The sequence below is a fragment of the Anabrus simplex genome, chromosome 3, assembly GCF_040414725.1.
Source record: "Anabrus simplex isolate iqAnaSimp1 chromosome 3, ASM4041472v1, whole genome shotgun sequence".
In the NCBI taxonomy this organism is placed as follows: domain Eukaryota; kingdom Metazoa; phylum Arthropoda; class Insecta; order Orthoptera; family Tettigoniidae; genus Anabrus; species Anabrus simplex.
The window spans coordinates 222,633,541-222,652,665 of NC_090267.1; the positions used below are offsets into that span (position 1 = coordinate 222,633,541).

The window sequence follows — 19,125 nt, forward strand, 5'->3', positions numbered from 1 at the left end:
GAGGTGAGATCAATTGATTTTACTGTTCATAATGTACTTAAGGAGCCTCCGTTGCTCAGGCGGCAGCGCGCCGGCCTCTCGCAGCTGGGTTCCGTGGTTCAAATCCCGGTCACTCCATGTGACATTCGTGCTGGACAAAACGGAGGCGGGACAGGTTTTTCTCCGGATACTTCGATTTTCTCTCTCATCATTCATTCCAGCAACACTGTCCAATATTTCATTTCATTTGTCATTCAACGATCATTGACCCAGAGGTGTGCTTCGGCAGCCGGCACAATTCCTATTGTCGCTGTTAGATGGGGCTTTATTCATTCCATTCCTGACCCTGTCGAATGACTGGAAACAGGCTATATAGTTTCGATGTACTTATTCTGATCATAAACCGATCATTTTTAATCTTTCCTGGGCTGGTTTTCAACAGCCATCTTTTCCTTCGGAGAACGTTCTTAGATTACAGTAGATCCTCCTGGCATGTAAATAAAAATTTAAACACATTTGAAATAAACGATAGGAATGAGATGGACCGTCAAATTGTTCACCTCTATAATAAGGTCAACAATGCACGGAAGTATGTCATTGGTATCGCCAGAAATCCCGCACACTTGCCTACGCGCGACGATGGTGCTGGTCACATTGTAACAAAGACACTGGCAGCAGATGTAATTTGCCGCCAAGTAGCGATCTTGCAGCTTGCTGTGGGGTTCAGAACATCTTTTAATAATAATAATAATAATAATAATAATAATAATAATAATAATAATGTTCTGGACCGTTGTCAAATGTGCGGACCCCCCTGGAAAATGGTCCTGGACGGGTAATGACTAAGAATGCAGTCCGGCCCCGGGTTCAGTACCGCCAAGGCACCTAAGACGACACCACGCCGGATCTCCTGAAGGATTTGATCCATATTAAAAACGCTTATAGGAATAGATGGCAAAGATTTAGGGACCCAACTGACGGGGTGGAATATCTGGACCTAGCCCGGGAAGTACGAAATCGATTGCTGGAAAGAAAGATTGAAAAATGTGAGGAAACATACCGTAATCTATTAGAAAACGAGTCAGATCGCGAATTTTGGCGGATTCTCGCAGAAAACGAGTCAGATCGCGAATTTCGGTGGATTATATATCTAAAACAATTAGCATTCAATTATAAATTTCAGTATAATACCGTAGCGAAGCACGGGTATCTTGCTAGTTACATAATAAAAGTTTTGTATTCAGTTTCGTTTCCAAAGATTGGAGTTTACCTTGGAGCTGTTTGAGATAATAAAAGCTTACTACTGCCTATAAGATGAAGTACTATTATTAGTTTCAGACACAAGGCTTTGGATTGACAATGTAATAATCATTCAAGTTATCACGTTTAAAAAAGTGTTTAGTATTGTCTTTTTTAGATGTAATGTAAATTAGTTTTAGAGACTATGGCGTCATTTTAATACAATAGACTTTTTAATATGTTTACTATTGTTCAAGGTCATCATTTTAAGATTAAGTTAAGGCTGAGGATGCTCATTAAGTGCGAGAAACATGTCCCATAAAGAGATATAATTGTATGAAATTGTAACCACCTAAAGGTGGATAGTATTGAATAGGTGGACAATAAATAATATTCCTACTATAATTGTTGTTAATGAGATTAGTAGACGAATAATTTTGAGTGGTGTCTTTACATAGGATAGATCACAATACAAAGATAAAGTTGGAATTCAAGAAGACAAATTGGAGCAAATATTAATTTATAGGAAGGGGATTTAGGGATTGGAATAACTTATCAAGGGAGATGTTCAATAAATTTCCAATTTCTTTGCAATCATTTAAGAAAAGGCTAGGAAAGCAACAGACAGGGAATCTGCCACCTGGGCGACTGCCCTAAATGCAGATCAGTAGTGAATGATTGATTGAATAGAGAGTTGGTAATCACAGAGGCATTGAGCATATCAAGGATGATCTTTAAGCTCCGTCTGGGAATTACTGTAGGGTGGGTGTCCATTGGGGGTATCCAGAGTTCTTAACAGCCTCAACAAGGTGCCAATGAAAACTACTGTAACTATCCTCTTAAGGAAAACATAGAACCATAGAGCCGTAGAGAAGTGTGAAACGTAGACCTTATACCATCGTGACATCAAAAAGCTAGAGCACTTTCACCAGCAAAAACTATGCTCCATCATGAACATCCAGTGGGAAAACTACATCTCTAATGTTGATGTTCTCGAGAAAGCATGTGCTAAGAGTATAGAAGCATTGGTTGTTGGCCATCGCCTCAGATGGGCATGACATGTAAGCGGTATGAATAACACCAGACTACTGCACCAGATCCTCTATGATGAACTTGGCTCCGGTTCAAGACCACGGGGTGCCCCCCTGAGACGTTTCAAAACCAACTGAAACAAACCTTAAGGATGGCAGAAATAAACTCACAAACCTGGGAAACATTTGCCAAGGACTGCTTACTTTGGCGGCAAAGTGTCTGTGCCTCAGTTCAACATTTCAAACAAGTGACAGGAACGCAAACTCCGCAAAACCCAGCCAAGATTTCACTCATCCCTGAGCTGTGCGATGTGTGGACATATGTTCTACGCAAGAATTGGCCTGTACAGTCATCGGAAGTTTAAACACAAACTGCTGTGAATTGAAGTGAGCTGTTAGCCAAGAAATCTGCAAACTCGGAAACAAGTAACTGCCGCTGCCGACGACGAAGGAAAACATAGGAAACTAGTTTCTTTCCATCTACTGTATTTGCCAGCATGACAGTGCTAGACAACAATAAATAACCCAACTCTCTAAAGCGGCCAATGACTTCAGGGGAAGGAGCTCCTTTAGTTTGGTACTGGTCTCCCAGTGGAAGAAAAGCTACTGAAATCCAGCAAACAGCATTTGTTCTCCAGGTTAGAGATGACCCCCTGAAGCAACGTGTATAGTGTCCCCAGGAAGGTGTGACATATGGGTGTTAATGATCCATTGTCCGATCCAGGAGCTCCCTTTATAAGGGTGATGACGGACGAAGAAGATGAATACAGATATGTGTAGAGCTTCTCAAAAATCCAGATGATAATGCAGAACAACCACATCGATACAATGATTATCAAACACATTACATAACACAACAGCTTTCCTAAACAGTGGCTCCGTTGTTAACCATGAAATTTCTAAGTGCATGCTCTCCTGATATTTCACATTTATTTGAGGACTACAGGTAGTTGCAAAATGCAATATTTTGTACATTTTGTTTTGGATCCATCACCATTCTATGCCCATTTTGTCAAGATTCTCGTTGACAACTCTGCTAAGCCTTCCTTGCTACTATTCAATAAAAATGTAACCCAAATTGCAAAACAGAGTTTGATCTGCAGATAGATTGAGGAAAATATGATTCCTCTCGATTTTTGACACAACTTCTCCATCCCTACGGTTACAGTCTTCATTATGCTGTCTCATGCTACTCTTAACCAAGTCCCTATATCATAATTAAGTCTTCCCACAGCCACTCTCTTCTTTCATTTGTAACGTCATACAGTAGTTTATTTTGGTAGTCCCTCCTTCATTCTCCTGTTTATAAGCCCAAATCATCTTGGTATATTTTTTGTCATTTTATCACCTATCTTTCCCCAATTTTATTTCCTTCCATATGCATTAATTTCTCACTCTCTTCACATCTCCAGTAAAATTATTTTCAGAAATGTATTCTATTGCCTGTACCTGATTATCATACTGCACTGTTTTGGGCCAGAATCTATCATCATCATCATCATCATCATCATCATCGTCATCGTCATCATCATCATCATCATCATCATTTCCGAACTCCAGTTTCCCGGGTGTGGTGTACAAGCGCTCGCCATCTCCTTCTGTCTTCATACATCTTCTGATCCAGTACATCCTCCCATTTGTATCCTCTCTCCTCCACATCTGACCTTACAGTCTCTATCCAACGTTTTCTTGGTCTTCCCTGTGGTCTTCTCACTACGAGATTAAGGTCGAAATATTTTCTAACAGGTCTTTCCCTGTTCATTCTCATTACGTGCCCATACCACTGAAGTCTGTGTTTCTTTATGACACTGATAATAGGAACCTCAATACCAGCTACTTTCCTTTCCCCCTATATTCTGTAGTAAATATTCAAACTGGAATCACATGTGTTTTGACAATTCTCAGCATCCAACATATTCAAAAAAATCAAATCAAAATCTCTTTATTTGCAAATGAGGTATCTACCTCGGTGGCAAATGGTACACTAAAATACATTATTGTCAAGCACTAAATTTTAAATTAACAAGAGAAGAAAATTTTCCTATAATACAATATTATACAATTACGCTAACAATTTTTTCTATTAAACACACAGCTCATCCTTAATAAATTTATATTGTTTACAAAACATAGTCTTACAAGCATAGTTAACTCATATACAGTATGTGGAATTACTTCAAATAATATTATACAACTGGTATAAGATTAAAATTTACATTGCATTTAGTTACTTATTTATTTTTTACCCATTTTGGAACCTAAGTAGCATAACAACCTGTTGGGTCTTAACCAGAGCCCCTTTTGCTACCACTTTTCAGAGTTCCTGAAGGGCCTTCACAGCTACCGTAGCAGTCCCAGGGCCCTCGAAGTCCCCACTGTACTTCACCCCTACAGGCAGTCCCCTACTTTGGCTGTCCAAACTCCTTACACCAGGGGATGGAATTAATTTATTCACACACATTTTTTATTTACAGTAACCTGCACGGGTCAAATGCCCTCTAACATTTCATTTATTTTCTTTGTTGCTGTTTATTCTCTTCTTGAATATCTCTACAGATTTTGCAAAAGGATCAAACACTACCCCTGGTAACTTCACTTTTTCCTACTATTTTTATTATAAATCCTTCATTTTAATCTAATTCCTCACATGATTATTTATTTGCTTCCTCATTAATTGTTAAACAATTCATTTATATCATGTCTGTTGTCTTCTGAAAGCCTTTACATTTGAGAACATAAAATAATTATTCACATATAAGCATCTTCACCAACTGCAACACTTAACTCATTTCTTAATAATATACTACCTTCCTCTTCCTACTTCCTTCAGATGATGGCTGGATGATGGCTTGTCTCACCCAGCATGTGTCTAGAAACCCACCAAAGTGCATGGCAATATTATTAACAATGTCCTAAATTATCACCATCATCCCTCTTCTAATTATAATTTATCAATATCCTTTGCTCTTGTGTATTTAGAGCTCTTTTGATGGTGTGATCTGTAATTCTCAGCAAATAAATTTAACTGATATCTTAGAAAGTAAAGGTTCCTAGAAGACTTGAAATTAAACCAAATTCTTTGTGTCATCAGTATTCTTACTCATTCTTTTTTCGTATAAATCTACACTACCCGGTACGATGAACATAACACATAGTAAAAATCTTTCTTAATGGGCGGTGTTGTCTGTTGTGAATTTTTCAATAAAAAATGCATTAAACATCTTCACTAATTTATCTCTCCAATAATGCAATAAAGTTTATTATATGCTTTCTCCACCCGATCCCCATCTTTACCCACGTAAGGGTGTTTTTCTTTCAATGAACTGGATTTCTATGCATATCCATCAGTTAAAATCTACTCTTAAGTAAGAACAAACTGCGAAGTCCTGAAGATGCTGCATGAGCTGCTGCCTTGGTGGAGGAGGGTCGTATCATGTGTGATGTTGCACAAGTGTAAAGAATTATGACTTTGACAATTTCCAAAACAGTACAAAACCACAGAGAAACTGGACTTTAATCTAGGAGACAAGGATCAGGTCTGTCCAGTACTGGAACATTTGAAAGCAAAAATCTACAAGATGTGCTCAATGCTTGTAACCTCTACTTCTCTACATTCCAACCTTCCATACTGCCACTTCAAATAGCACTTTCGATATAATCTCACCCAACCGCAATGAGATGGTAGTAGAATATGGACAGGAACCAGCTGCTGGTTTTCCTGGTCATGACTTGCTATATTTTGTATTCACTTTATCCACACTAAAACAAAAATTACTAATATGATTCTTGTTTGAGACCTCAATAAATTTGGTATAAGAAATTTCCATGCTGGCTCTGAATTACTACTTTGGAATTTATTTGCTTAGCCCAATAACATAGATCAGAAAAAACTCTCTCTTCAAGAGCTTTGTACTTCCATTCTATGACGAACATGCACCCTAGAACATAATTCCTTTAAAACAGTAGTCAACACCATGCTTCAACAAGCATATTAACAAATTGATAAATAAACAAGATAAAGCTAGGTAGAAATATATTAAATCAAAACTTCCAACTGATGATGAGTGATTCAAGATCTTATGTAACAAGACAAAACAAGTCATTACAAACACTAAAATGAAGTACACATATAATATTTTCCTTAAGTAAAAAACCACCTCAATTCTCAATTCTTTGGCATGAAGCAAAATCACTTAGTAATGAGTTAGTCATTCTTTTGATGCCTGTTACTCCATCTGAATTAAGTGATTTTTATATAAAATCAGTCTCTAACTCCAACTCTCTGACAATATCAGAGACTGCTAAACAATATAGACTTCTCTCTCCAAGCAACAGAGACAAATTTTATTCCATGTATGTACACCTAAATTAATGAATTCTGTTAAAATCAGTACAGTAGAACTGTATAAGACAAAAATGAAAATTGTACTCTCTATAACTTTTGTTATGTAGTACTTTTCGAGAGGACTAATAACATAGGTATTTAAAAATGAAATTTTAGGCGCCTTCCCGTAAACTACCATTTAACAGTGTGAACACCTATATTTATAGCCTAGACTGTAGTGCCTTATTCCCTGACCTTACATACCAATTTTCATTCAATGCTGTTCACCCATTTTCTCGTGGTTCAGCATTGACATGGACTTTGTAACAAAAATCGAAGTTCATTAATATGTCTGTTAACACAGTCGGTATGGTAAAATGTATGACATAAATGATTGGAAATGTAATTCTATATAACTTTAGTTATGTAATATTTATCGATCTGACCAATATTAACATAGATATTTGAGAATTAAATTTCAGGCCTTCCCCTAAACTACCATTTTACTCAGTGTGCATACAATTATTTATAACCTAGATTGTAGAGCCTCATTCGCCGACTTTACATACCGATTTTCATTAAATTCCCTTCAGTCATTTTCTTGTGATGTGCGGACAGACAGACAGACAGACAGACAGACAGACAGACAGACAGACAGACAGACAGACAGACAGGACAGACAGAGATGACAGAAAATTTAAAAGTGCATTTCGTTGTTACTGAGGAAACGATCAATACAGATATACAATTCTTTTCAAATTCTGTGCAATGTACAGACAAAACTCTTAATTGATACATATACATTACACAGTAACTTTATTCTCACATACTCCAGAATGATTTGAAACAGGTATATATAACACCTATAAATTATGTAGAACTATTTGTTAATGTCCTTAAAAATACGAGAAAGCTGTTAAGTCTGATATTAATCTATACATACATTTGTTCTGTTCAGATTAAAATGTCGTTCTTGGTTTATACTACAATAAGATTATATGTTGATGTATTCTGTCAATAATTCAAGATCACTTTACATTCCGGGATTCTTTTAGGTTTTAATATAAATAGAGAATGTATAACTATTTGAATGCTGTCAAACATAAGAAATGTTTCCTTTCACATGAAGGATGAAATATTCAACCTAAACAATGTTATCACCCATCCCTAAATAAAGAAAAATAAAAAATAAGCAGATAAGTACCATGATTTACTGTTAATGTATATTTTCTCTTGTTTGTGAATACGGTATACAAGTTGTGAAACTATTTCCATTAGTTTACACAAGAACATTATTTTGATCATATAACCTATATTACATAACAGATGCCCTCTTAGAGGCAGCCCTATCCAGGGAGTGGCGCCCCTGACTATGTGAGTCCCAGAGCACACTGACCCAGTGTGTAACATCTGGTAAAGGGTCCCAGCTCAGGGTAACGAGTGAAGACCTCAACGGTACCAAAAGCGGAGAATATGATTCAATAAGGTGGAGCTGGCAGAGGAGGCAACCCATTCCTCTGGAGGTAGTACAGATGGAACCCTCTGCCTTGTGGGATGAGGAGGGATCCTCAAAGGCTAAGGGAGTAAACCCTGAAAGAAAATCCTCAATTATGTTAGGCCTAGCAAGCCAGTAAAAGAGCTTATTTGTAGTTGCTTTCAAAACAAATAAGAGCCTCGGAATGCATTTATCATCTAAACTAAGATGCCAGCATGAGCAGACTCATGTCAGGGATGATGGTTGATGATCTGATGATAGACAGTGTCTTGCAAAAATGCAAAAATCCTGGAGGAAACTACCACAGACTGAGACCATCAACTTACTCAGTCTCACAGGAAAATGTGAAGAACTAGTGGACTCCATGGGAAGGAGGAAATTAATGATACTGGGCCTGAGTGAAACCAAATGGAGAGCGAAAGGAAAAAAAGTAAATTAAGAAAACAGTATACACTGTATTGCATGGAAATGACAAAGAGATGAGGAATGGTGTTGGTTTCATCATGAGTGAAGATCTAGAAGGAGTTGCTGACATTCAGTTTGTTAGTGAGAGAATAGATGACTGTGCATTTACGGAAAGAAAAACTGATTTTGGTACAGGTGTATGCACCTCAAACTGGATGTTGTCCAGAGAATAAGAACCAGTTTCTTGATGATTTGGAAGAAGTTATTAGTAAAGAGAGAGTAATAATTATAGGAGATCTGAATGCACAGATTGAGATAGAACAGAATATGAGAACGTAATGGGACCTCATGGATATGATGGAAGAAATAAAGAAGGAGAACATCTCCTTGACTTCTGTATGAGGAATGGGTTGGTGGTGAAAAGTAGTTGGTTCAAGAAGAGAAAGAGCCATAAGATAACACGATACAGTTGGGATGGACTACAAAAGACTGCAATTGATTATATCATCTCAGATGAAGAAAGGAACAGAATGGTAACAGATGTCAGAGTAATACCCAGCGAGAGTTTTGATAGTGACCACTGTCTATTAGTAGCAGACCTGAGAAACTTCTATGTCCCAAATGTACAGAACAGGAAAATGTCAAAAATCAAAGTATGGGAACTCCAGAAAGCAGATAAGAGAACTGAATATCAGAACCGGATAAAAACTCTGTTACCAAGAGATGAAAGGAAAAATGGAGAGGTAGAATGGACCAGGCTAAGGGACACTTTGGTTAAGGAAGCAACTGAAGTTTGTGGAAAGACAAGTATGAAGACAAGGGAGAAGGAAACACCTTGGTGGAATGAAAGAGTGAGAGCAGCAATCAGGAAAAGATATCTCTTGCGGAAAGAAAGGGATCGGGAGAAAAATAAATCAGATCTTGCTACAGACGAGGCAAAAATCAGAAACCTCGAACAATAATACCAAAACAAGAAACTGAATGTTAAAAGAACAGTTACAGAAGAAAAGACCAAGACATGGAATATATTCACTCAGAAACTGGAGGAAGATAGCACAGGCAATAAGAAACTACTGTATAGTGTTATCAGAGGTAAAAGGAAACCAATGAATACCATAAAGGCACTTGAAGATGAAAATGGAAATCTGGTTAGGACAGAAAGTGACATGAGAGAAGTCATTAAGAACCACCTACTGAATAGACCAGTCAAGAACAAAGTACAGAACCGGAAATCCAAACCTACAATGAGGAACCTCCCATCACCTGGACAGAAACTGAGACAGCCTTAAAATCTATGCGTAACGGAAAATATTCAGGTGCAGATGAAGTGAATGCAGACATGATAAAGGCAGCAGGCATCCAGGGTATACAATGGCTGCACAGAGTACTAAATGCCGTATGGACAGACAACAAAATACCTGCATATTGGAGCAAGGACGTTATAATTCCCGTTTAAGAAAGGCAGCAGGCGGAAACCCGCCAACTATAGAGGAATAACACTGCTGCCTCATGGGCTAAAAATTCTAGAGAAGATAATAGAAAGAAGATTGAGAACCATCATTGAACCAGAGTTAGAGGAGGAGCAATATGGATTCAGAAGTAACAGATCAACAACAGATCTAATTTTTAGCACTTGCATGCTGATGGAAAAATATTGGGAGAAAGGCACGAACCTGGTAATTTTATTCCTGCATATAGAAAAGGACTATGATAGTGTTATAAGAGATAAGATCTGGGAGTGCCTGAGGAAAAGAAATGTGCCTGAAGGACTGGTAAGGAAAATTCAGATGTCGTACAAAGACTGTACTAGCTGTGTACAAATTGGGGAAGGTCGAGCATTATGGTTTGAGACCAAGAGTAGAGTTTCTGCAAGGAAGTGCACTATCCCCACTACTGTTCATCACTGTTATGGACAATATAATGAAGGACGTCAAGGAAAAGTTATTTAATATTAAAAAATTCATATTTGGTCCATATTGAAACGAGACTAACATACAATAAAGGACAGTACAAATGATCCACCTTATATCAATACAAAATATGTTGCTAATACAAGATCACAACATTTTTATTAGGTACTGGTTTCGATGTCTTTGGACACCATCATCAGCCACAATAGGTCAAATGAACAAAGATATATATATTATAATACAAAATACAGACCATTAGTAATAAAATGACATTAATTGGATGAAATATACAACGTGGTGGTGCAAAAGAGTCATTCTTACACAATTTACAAGTTAGGGACTTGATGGTCGAAAAATAAAATAGAAGTGAAAAAATATTAACAAATGGTTTAAAAAGTCTTTGTCACTGTGTAATGTCTAAAAGTCTTGAGTGTGACGTGAATAAATATTGGCTGAATGTCGAATGTTGACATCTAAAAGCTGACGTAAAACATTGTTCCTCTGTTGATAATATGTAACTTGGTAGTGGCCTGTAGCATCAGTTTTCATAAGGTAAACAATAAATTATAAAGTAATTAAGCAAGTGGATCATGTTAACGGCATTGATAGAAGTATTATTGTGAAACCAGAAAGTTCTCGATATAATGTAGGAACTAAAGTGTGAGAAATAAAAAATTTTGAATTAAAATAAGTTAATGGAAAAGAGGGCATTAACCCTGAGCCTGAATGACATTTCCGAAAGGCCCCGAATCTTATTTGATGTCCTCATTTCAGTCTTTAACAGTGTCAAACTTCCCCAAAACAGTCAGTTCTTTCAGATTTTACGTAACACATTATTGCACTATCCTTCCCTACCACGTTCGCCTGACTCCACCCATTCCATCGCCCCTCTTCCCCTCCCTCCTGATCCACCCCTCTCCCTCCCTTAACCCAGTAAGCTCCAGCCTTCAGTTCCTCTCCATTCTCCATACAAACAGGCCCATCCAGGTGAGCCTCTTACTTTAAAATTTTTTAAAGTAACAATTGTATTCCTGGATATAGAAAAGGACTATGATAGTGTTATAAGAGATAAGATCTGGGAGTGCCTGAGGAAAAGAAATGTACCTGAAGGATTGACTAACAGTCAGTGGAACAATGTTTTACGTCAGCTTTCAGATGTCAACATTCGACATTCATCTAGTGTTTATTCACGCCATGCTCAAGACTTTTAGGCATTACACAGCGACAAAGACTTTTTAAACCATTTGTTAATATTTTTTCACTTCTATTTCATTACTCGACTATCAAGTCCCTAATATGTAAATTTGGTAAGAATTACTTTTTAGCACCATCACATTGCATATTTCATCCAATTAATGTCATTTTATTACTAATGGTCTATATTTCATATTATAATATATATACATATCTATCTTTGTTCATTTGACCTATTGTGGCTGACGATGGTGTCCAAATACATCAAAACCAGTACCTAATAAAAATGTTGTGATCTTGTATTAGCAACATATTTTGTATTGATATGAGGTGGATCATTTATACTCTCCTTTATTGTATGGAAAAGTTAGGTGAACTGAATGCAGTGGCCTTTGCTGATGATATCATGATTTGGGGTGAAACAGAAGAGGAAGTACAGACAGACTCAACATATGGAAATCCCAGTTCCAGGAATAAAATCGCAACACTAGCGAGATCAAGACAGTGGTGATGGCAGTCAACTGTATGTTTTCCATATCCAAATGTATTTACTCAAAATTAAACTTCATATTCTGAAATTATCATGATGGACATGATCAAGGTTGATCTAATTACCCTGTGTGTGTAAATATTTCTTCAAAATGCTTTCCTTTAGTGTTTGTGCAGTGTAAATAACGTGACTGGCATAGATATGTGATAAGAAGTGTATGAGGAGAACGGTGGATACCGGCGATAAATGGAACATCAGTTATGATTGTTTTTCTTTTACGAATGATTTCATTAATACAATGTTTACTTAATTTTTGCGATGTAACCTATGGTACCATTTCTAAAGGAGTTTGGTATAATTTTTGTCATTCCTACAATTATTAAAACATCTAACATGATGAGATAAACAAATTTATAGGCAACAATAAGATCTTTATCTTTGGATCAGCTATCCATTTAATACTGCTCATTTGTAACTAGGTTAGGTACACATCAATAGAATTTTCCTTTTATTTTCTTAAAGAAACTTGGAGTTATTATTTATCGTATATAATTTAATTATGATTAATAGTAAGTATCCAACCAGTTCAACACACCCTGTAGACGGATGATCTCTCTATCAATGGTCACAACAGTGTCAGAGCACATAGACTTCACACCTTAATGACCATGGCCACCAGGCAGGTCTTATAATAATTTACTTACAATAATTTAGGTAGTATATTCGTAGACTGAATAAATTAAATAATTCAAATTCTCTCTCTCTCTCTTTTCATATATTTGTACACACAATTAAAAAATAACAATAATAAAAATATAAAATATGCTTCAAACATGCAAAAACACTTGAACGCAAGAGGTAAAACATTGTTAAGAGGGATGATCAACACCACATGGCCCTGGAACGATGTTAAATAGGCACAAAATCCAGTGTCTAGATTTTTTTTTTTTTTTTTTTTTTGCTAGGGGCTTTACGTCGCGCCGACACAGATAGGTCTTATGGCGACGATGGGATAGGAAAGGCCTAGGAGTTGGAAGGAAGCGGCCGTGGCCTTAATTAAGGTACAGCCCCAGCATTTGCCTGGTGTGAAAATGGGAAACCACGGAAAACCATTTTCAGGGCTGCCAATAGTGGGATTCGAACCTACTATCTCCCGGATGCAAGCTCACAGCCGCGCGCCTCTACGCGCACGGCCAACTCGCCCGGTAATGTCTAGATTTAGGCACGAGCTGAAAGAATATGTTGATGTTTGTATCTGATAGGGCATGTTAGTATGTTATTGGAGGGAGAAAAGAGGAATATATAAAGTAATTTTCAAAAATAATTCAGCGGCCAGTATCCAGTATTCGGGAGATAGTAGGTTCGAACCCCACTATCGGCGGCCCTGAAAATGGTTTTCCGTGGTTTCCCATTTTCACACCAGGCAAATGCTGGGGCTGTACCTTAATTAAGGCCACGGCCGCTTCCTTCCCACTCCTAGCCATTTCCTGTCCCATCGTCGCCATAAGACCTATCTGTGTCGGTGCGACGTAAAGCAACTAGCAAAAAAAAAAAAAAAAAAATAATTCAAAGTAAAGAAATAGCCAGATAGATAAGCAATCCCACAAATATCTACTAGTACTGCTATACTCTGACGATGATAAAATTAAACAGTCACTGCTGCTGTGTACAGTATTTACCTGTACTAAGTTCTGACACCTGGAGCCAACAGCTTGAACGAGTAGTCCACTAGCTGCACCATTGCGATGAACTGCCGCTATGAGTTCTTGAACAGGGGGCTCTCTAGAAAGTCTCACCACTTCTTCTATATGGTTCACCAACAACCAAGTCAGCTGTTCAGCATCACTCAAGTTTTCACACTGTAGGGATATTACAAATAAACATAAATATTTCTTAATTTTAAACATAACACATATTTGGGATTTGAGATATTATTTAATTCCAAGGACCTATTAGAAACACTAACATAACACAATAAATTAAAATTATCTCTCTGAATTCTCAATTCAAAATTTACAGACAAAAATGAAATTTTACATACATAGACATGTCAGTGTAAAATACTTTGCTTTGGGTCTCGTATTTTTTATGTCCTGAGGCCCTATTCTGTATTTCTTGATGTTATGATATGCAGAGTGTTAGGAGTATATGGGCAGATATTTTGCTAAGTCAGTAAAGAAAAGTACATCTCACAACACATGCTATGTAATTTTTACCTTATCCTATTAGTTTCCCTATAAATGAGCCAAATATTTCAGGATGTAATGTGTTTTGAATTGCCATAGTAGGAAACGCCGGTTATGTCATACTGTCCTCGTGTCGTTGACTCACGTGTTCAACTACAGTAGCAGAGTATACAGGTTGTTGAATCTATTTGCTATTGCAGGACAACTCATGTTGCTGTGCTCTTCCCCTAGTCACTGGGGAAGTGGGGAGGACGCACACGTGCGAGACGAGGTCTTGCTGTACTCATAAACCAGTCTAGCTTTCATCATCATCATCATCATCATCATCATCATCATCATCATTTCCCAACTCCAGTTTCCCGGGTATAGTGTACAAGCGCTCGCCATCTCCTTCTGTCTTCATACATCTTCTGATCCAGTACATCCTCCCATTTGTATCCTCTCCCCTCCACATCTGATCTTACAGTCTCTATCCAACGTTTTCTTAGTCTTCCCTGTGGTCTTCTCCCTACAAGATTAAGGTCGAAATATTTTCTGGCAGATTCTGTTCATTCTCATTATGAGCCCATACCACTGAAGTCTGCGTTTCTTTATGTCACTGATAACAGGAACCTCAATACCAGCTACTTTCCTATTCACTTCATTTCTGATCTTGTCCTTTCTGGTTGTTTGGTCCATAGTTCTAATGAATCTCATTTCAGTTGCTTGGATTCTACTGAAGTCTTTGTTTAGTAGGGTACAAGTCTCTAAACCGTACGTGAGGACTGGTACGAAGTAAGTGTGGTACATGATTGTTTTCGCTTTCTGTGGTATTTTGCAGTCCCAGAGGAGATTTCTGACTTGACTGTAGAAGTTCGATGCTTTCTGTGTCCTGCTGAGTATTTCCTGCCTAACAGTGTTGTCTTTCGATATTGTGCTTCCGAGGTACTTGAAGTGGGAGGCTTATTTGATTTTATCTCCTTCCAGAAATATATTTGGGCTTGTTCCCTCCCTGTTGATGGTCATTTCCATTGTCTTTGTTTTGCTCATCTTCAGTCCAAAATTTTTGAATGTGTTGTTCCATTCATTTAAGTTTCTTCTGAACTTCAGCTTCTGTCTCTCCCCATAAAAGCACATCATCAGCAAATACCAGGGCATTTGGTTCACTGTCCATTTTCTTGATAGATTTGATGACCTTGTCCATTACTATTACGAACAGGAGTGGTGACAGAGCACTTCCTTGTTGGACACCTCTCTTTGTTTCAGACCATTTTGATCGTCCGTTGTCTAGCTGGACACAGCTGTAGCACTTCTGGTATAGCCTCTTGACTTTGTCAATTAAGTACTTTGGCACCTTTAGGTCTTCCAGACATTCCCATATCTTGTTTCGAGAAACACTATCATATGCTTTTTCAATGTCCACAAATGCAATCACAAGATTTCTTCCGTATTCCCAGTACTTTTCTGTCAGCATCTTTACTGCAAAGATAAGATCCACAGTACTTCGACCTTTTCTGAACCAGTGTTGTTCTTCCTCAAGCAAAGGTTCCACTATATTCCTAAGTCTTGTTTCTATGATCTTTTCCATCATTATTATAATATAATATTCCAACTGACGAGCCAACTGCTACACTGGGGCGAAACGCTGGTTATTTCACAATTGAAAAAGACTAAAGACTTACAGAGATTAAATGTTTTTAATAATAATGTTATGAGGTTGTGCGTCCCACTAACTATTTTTACGGTTTTCGGAGACACTGAGATGCCAGAATGTTGTCCCACACGAGTTATTTTACATGCTACTAAATCTCCTGAGGTGAGGCTAATGTATTTGAGCACCTTCAAATATCACTGTACTGAGCTGGATCAAACCTGCCAAGTTGCGATCAGAAGGCCAGCGTCTACCATCCAGCTAATCAACCCAGCATTAGAGCATCCGTTTCACCATATTTAGCGCATTATACACCTGTTGAGATCCATAGTCATAAACGTTGATAAGTGTTTTCTAGGCAGAGCATTAATTACGAGTAGTCATTTCTTTTACAAGATATTAGAATCATTCCGTATTGACGGTTTTCACTTTACAATGGTGAAAAATGAGAGTATCCTCCTATTCAATACAACATATATTCCATCATTAGACGGAGCAAACAAATTCAAACATGTTTTGGCTCGCTTGAGCCATCTTCAGTGAAAAAATTAGGGAAGTTGGAATAATTTACATAATATAAGTTGAAAAAATGCTAAAAAACATAATGAAAGAGCAAATGAAAAAAACAAACAAAAGAGAGCCTAGACGGAAACAAAATTAGCACAAATATACAATATTTACATCAATATGCAGAGCAAAAAACATGTTTGAATTTGTTTGCTCCGTCTAATGACGGAATATATGTTGTATTGAATAGGAGGATACTCTCATTTTTCGCCATTGTAAAGTAGTCATTTCTTTATCTTCTTCTTCCTATTATTATTATTATTATTATTATTATTATTATTATTATTATTATTATTATTATTATTATTATTATTATTACTGCATATGACTTTGCTCCAGTGATTAATTCCAAAATGTATTCTTGTTTTTATGTTAAATGTACTACTTTTTAAAATCAAGACACGGTTGACTCTACGTATATCAATCAGATGAGGAAATGATTTGACGCAGCTGTTATACAAGCAATTCCAGTGACGTTACGCTCAGTGATGGTGCATGAACAAGTGAATGCAGCAATGGTTGTAGATTCAACACTATCTACCCCACTGTCATTGCTGACAAGTTGTTACTGCCTGTCCCGCACTGTAGCCAATGGATTACATAATGGAAACATTTGCATGTGCTGAATTAGCTGATATTCACCTCATTTATGAAGCAGATGGAGAAACTGCACATGAGGTGAGGAAGCTGTATAGACAACTATTTTAAAACCGCTGTATATCCAATAGCTGAATGTTCATCACTGTGTACCAAAGGTTCCGGGACTCAGGCTCACTTCATCCTCGGATTGACTGCAGTGGACCGCATCGCAATCCCTCGGAGCTTCAGCGAGAAGAAGGATTTTTTGAAAAACTTGTTGAAGAGAGATCGACTATAAGCAGAAGGAGCTTGGCAAGACAAGAAGATATGTCTAACTGGACTGCTCATCGTACATTGCGTGGACAGCTATTGTAACCACAGCACTACCACAAAGTTCAGCATCTCACCAAGCAAGTAGCTGCATGGTTTGGGTCACGTAGCTATCAGCTTGTGTTCGGGACATAGTGGATTTGAACCCCACTGTACCTTAATTAAGACCACGGCTGCTTCCTTCCCACTCCTAGGCCTTTCCTATCTCATCGTTGCCATAAGACCTATCTGTGTTGGTGCGCCGCAAAGCAAATTGCAATAAATAAGCACTGCAAACGCAGCAATAAGATATAATGCTTTATTTTAGCATTATATGTGTTGTTTTCATTTGGAAGGACGAACTGTAGGTATGCTTAATTTATGTAGTTTAATAACATGTACATTATTTTGTTAAGAAGGAAGTCATACTTTCCAGTGTCGACTTATTCAAATAGGACATAAACACTTTCCAGTTTGTCAAACACACAAACTTTCTGTTAAAATTATAGCACTATAAACATACCTTTGTAACAAATTATTCTGCCAGTCAAGCAAATTACGAACCAAAAAACTCAAGTCACATAAAATCAAAATCATGAACATTGACAAATCAAGAAATGTTTGGAATTTAAACTCGTTCCTAAGTACATACCCATAAAAGCTACACCTACAACAACTTTGGCTAAAATAGCAACATCCCAATCACAGTTATTATGGATCAGAAACAAAATTAAATTTGCATGCATAACGAAACAGGAAATCAACCAAAAAAAAAAATCTATGCACACGTTTAAACCTAAGCAACTTCTGGCACCACACTCAATGGACATCCTATTCTAACTTTTTACACAATTACATTAAAAAAGAAGGAATCATTGACAACAAAATACATAACCTAATCTTTAAGCAGACAAAAACATAAAACAATAACCACGAAAATAATGCTAATTTTTACCCTAGACTAGTTAGATCAAACACTACCTTTTCAAAGAACGATATAAATCTGCTAGAGAGGGGACTCAAATTTAACTCTCAGGAACGGCATAACATAATTAACATAAAACTGCTAATTAGTGGTGTAGAAATTACTTGTGACAAAATCCCCTCTCCACAAGGAGAAATAATTTTAAAAAAGTAGCCACCAATGAAGTTCTAAATATAATCACACATGAAAATTCCAGCAAACAACCGAATTGTGCCATTCAATCCTCGGCACTAAAAACAGTGAACAAAATAAAAAATCCTAATCATCACAAAAGCACATAAAAGGAACATAACAGCCATAAGGAAGAAACACGAGTACCTAGAGAAAACAATAGAATTCATCAACAACGGAATTCAAGAACTACAACGCGACCCAACAAGTAAATTTCAAAACAAAATAAAACAAGCTATCAAGCAAACAGACTTTATTTTCAAATAACAGGAAAAAGAAAGCCTTACCATCAAAAATCCCAAACTCCCCACGCTAAGAGCCCTCCCCAAAATACAAAAAAACTTGTCTCATTAGAACAATAGTAAATTTTAAAGATGCACCGAGTTCTAATTTAAGCAAACAACTCAACAAAATTCTAAAAGAGAAAATCTCACTTAAATAAGATAGATCTATTAAGAACAGCCTAGAACTAATTAAAGAACTAAATAAACTTAAAATAACAGAGAGTTCATGTATGATATCTTTTGACATCACCAACATGTACACCAACATATCAGTAGATGAATCAATTAAAATTATCAGAAATCTTCTTAAAGAAAACACTTCACTACAAGAAACCAAAGAAATTATT

General features: G+C 37.1%; 1 protein-coding gene across 1 annotated transcript in view; it reads right to left on the reverse strand.

Moving 5' to 3' along the window:
- Nucleotides 1-19,125, reverse strand: part of htt (huntingtin) — a 900,697-nt gene that overhangs the window by 242,105 nt on the left and 639,467 nt on the right. Inside the window, exon 31 of the mRNA XM_067142878.2 lies at nt 13,747-13,926. Coding sequence (XP_066998979.2) covers nt 13,747-13,926 — 180 coding nt within the window. The remainder of the gene's footprint in view (nt 1-13,746; nt 13,927-19,125) is intronic.